This window comes from Condylura cristata, unplaced genomic scaffold (genome assembly GCF_000260355.1).
Source record: "Condylura cristata isolate star-nosed mole 26May11 unplaced genomic scaffold, ConCri1.0 scaffold00068, whole genome shotgun sequence".
In the NCBI taxonomy this organism is placed as follows: domain Eukaryota; kingdom Metazoa; phylum Chordata; class Mammalia; order Eulipotyphla; family Talpidae; genus Condylura; species Condylura cristata.
Window position 1 is genome coordinate 555057 of NW_004567169.1, and position 348 is coordinate 555404.

General features: G+C 64.7%; 1 protein-coding gene across 1 annotated transcript in view; it reads left to right on the forward strand.

Annotated features, from left to right (window-relative positions):
- The first annotated feature begins 248 nt into the window (after window positions 1-248).
- Window positions 249-348, forward strand: part of LOC105854625 (putative sodium-coupled neutral amino acid transporter 10) — a 9674-nt gene continuing 9574 nt past the window's right edge. The window contains exon 1 of the mRNA XM_012734756.1: window positions 249-292. Within this exon, the coding sequence (XP_012590210.1) occupies window positions 249-292 (44 nt within the window). The remainder of the gene's footprint in view (window positions 293-348) is intronic.

Consider the following 348-nt stretch of genomic DNA (forward strand, 5'->3'; position numbering starts at 1 on the left):
AACTGGACACCATTGGTCACTCACCGGACGATGGCCAAGGGATGGGTTCCGCCCGCGTGGCCAAGGGTGTGGACTGCAGAGCTGGCAGGGGTGGGGCGTCCGGCAGGCTTCTCTGGGCGACCTGGCGATGGCCCTCAGCATGTGGCACGCCAGCCTCCCCGGCGGCTCCCACTGGGACTTTTATCTCCCGACACTTGCAGAAGGGCACAGAGCCACGGGGCCCGATGGCCTTTGCAGCAATGTTGGTCATGTTGGGAAAGGAGACTGCCAACTGCCCGACAGTGGACATCAGGTGAAGGCCTGGAATTAGCAGCGGACACCCCAGCCCCGGGGAACCCCGTGGTCCTC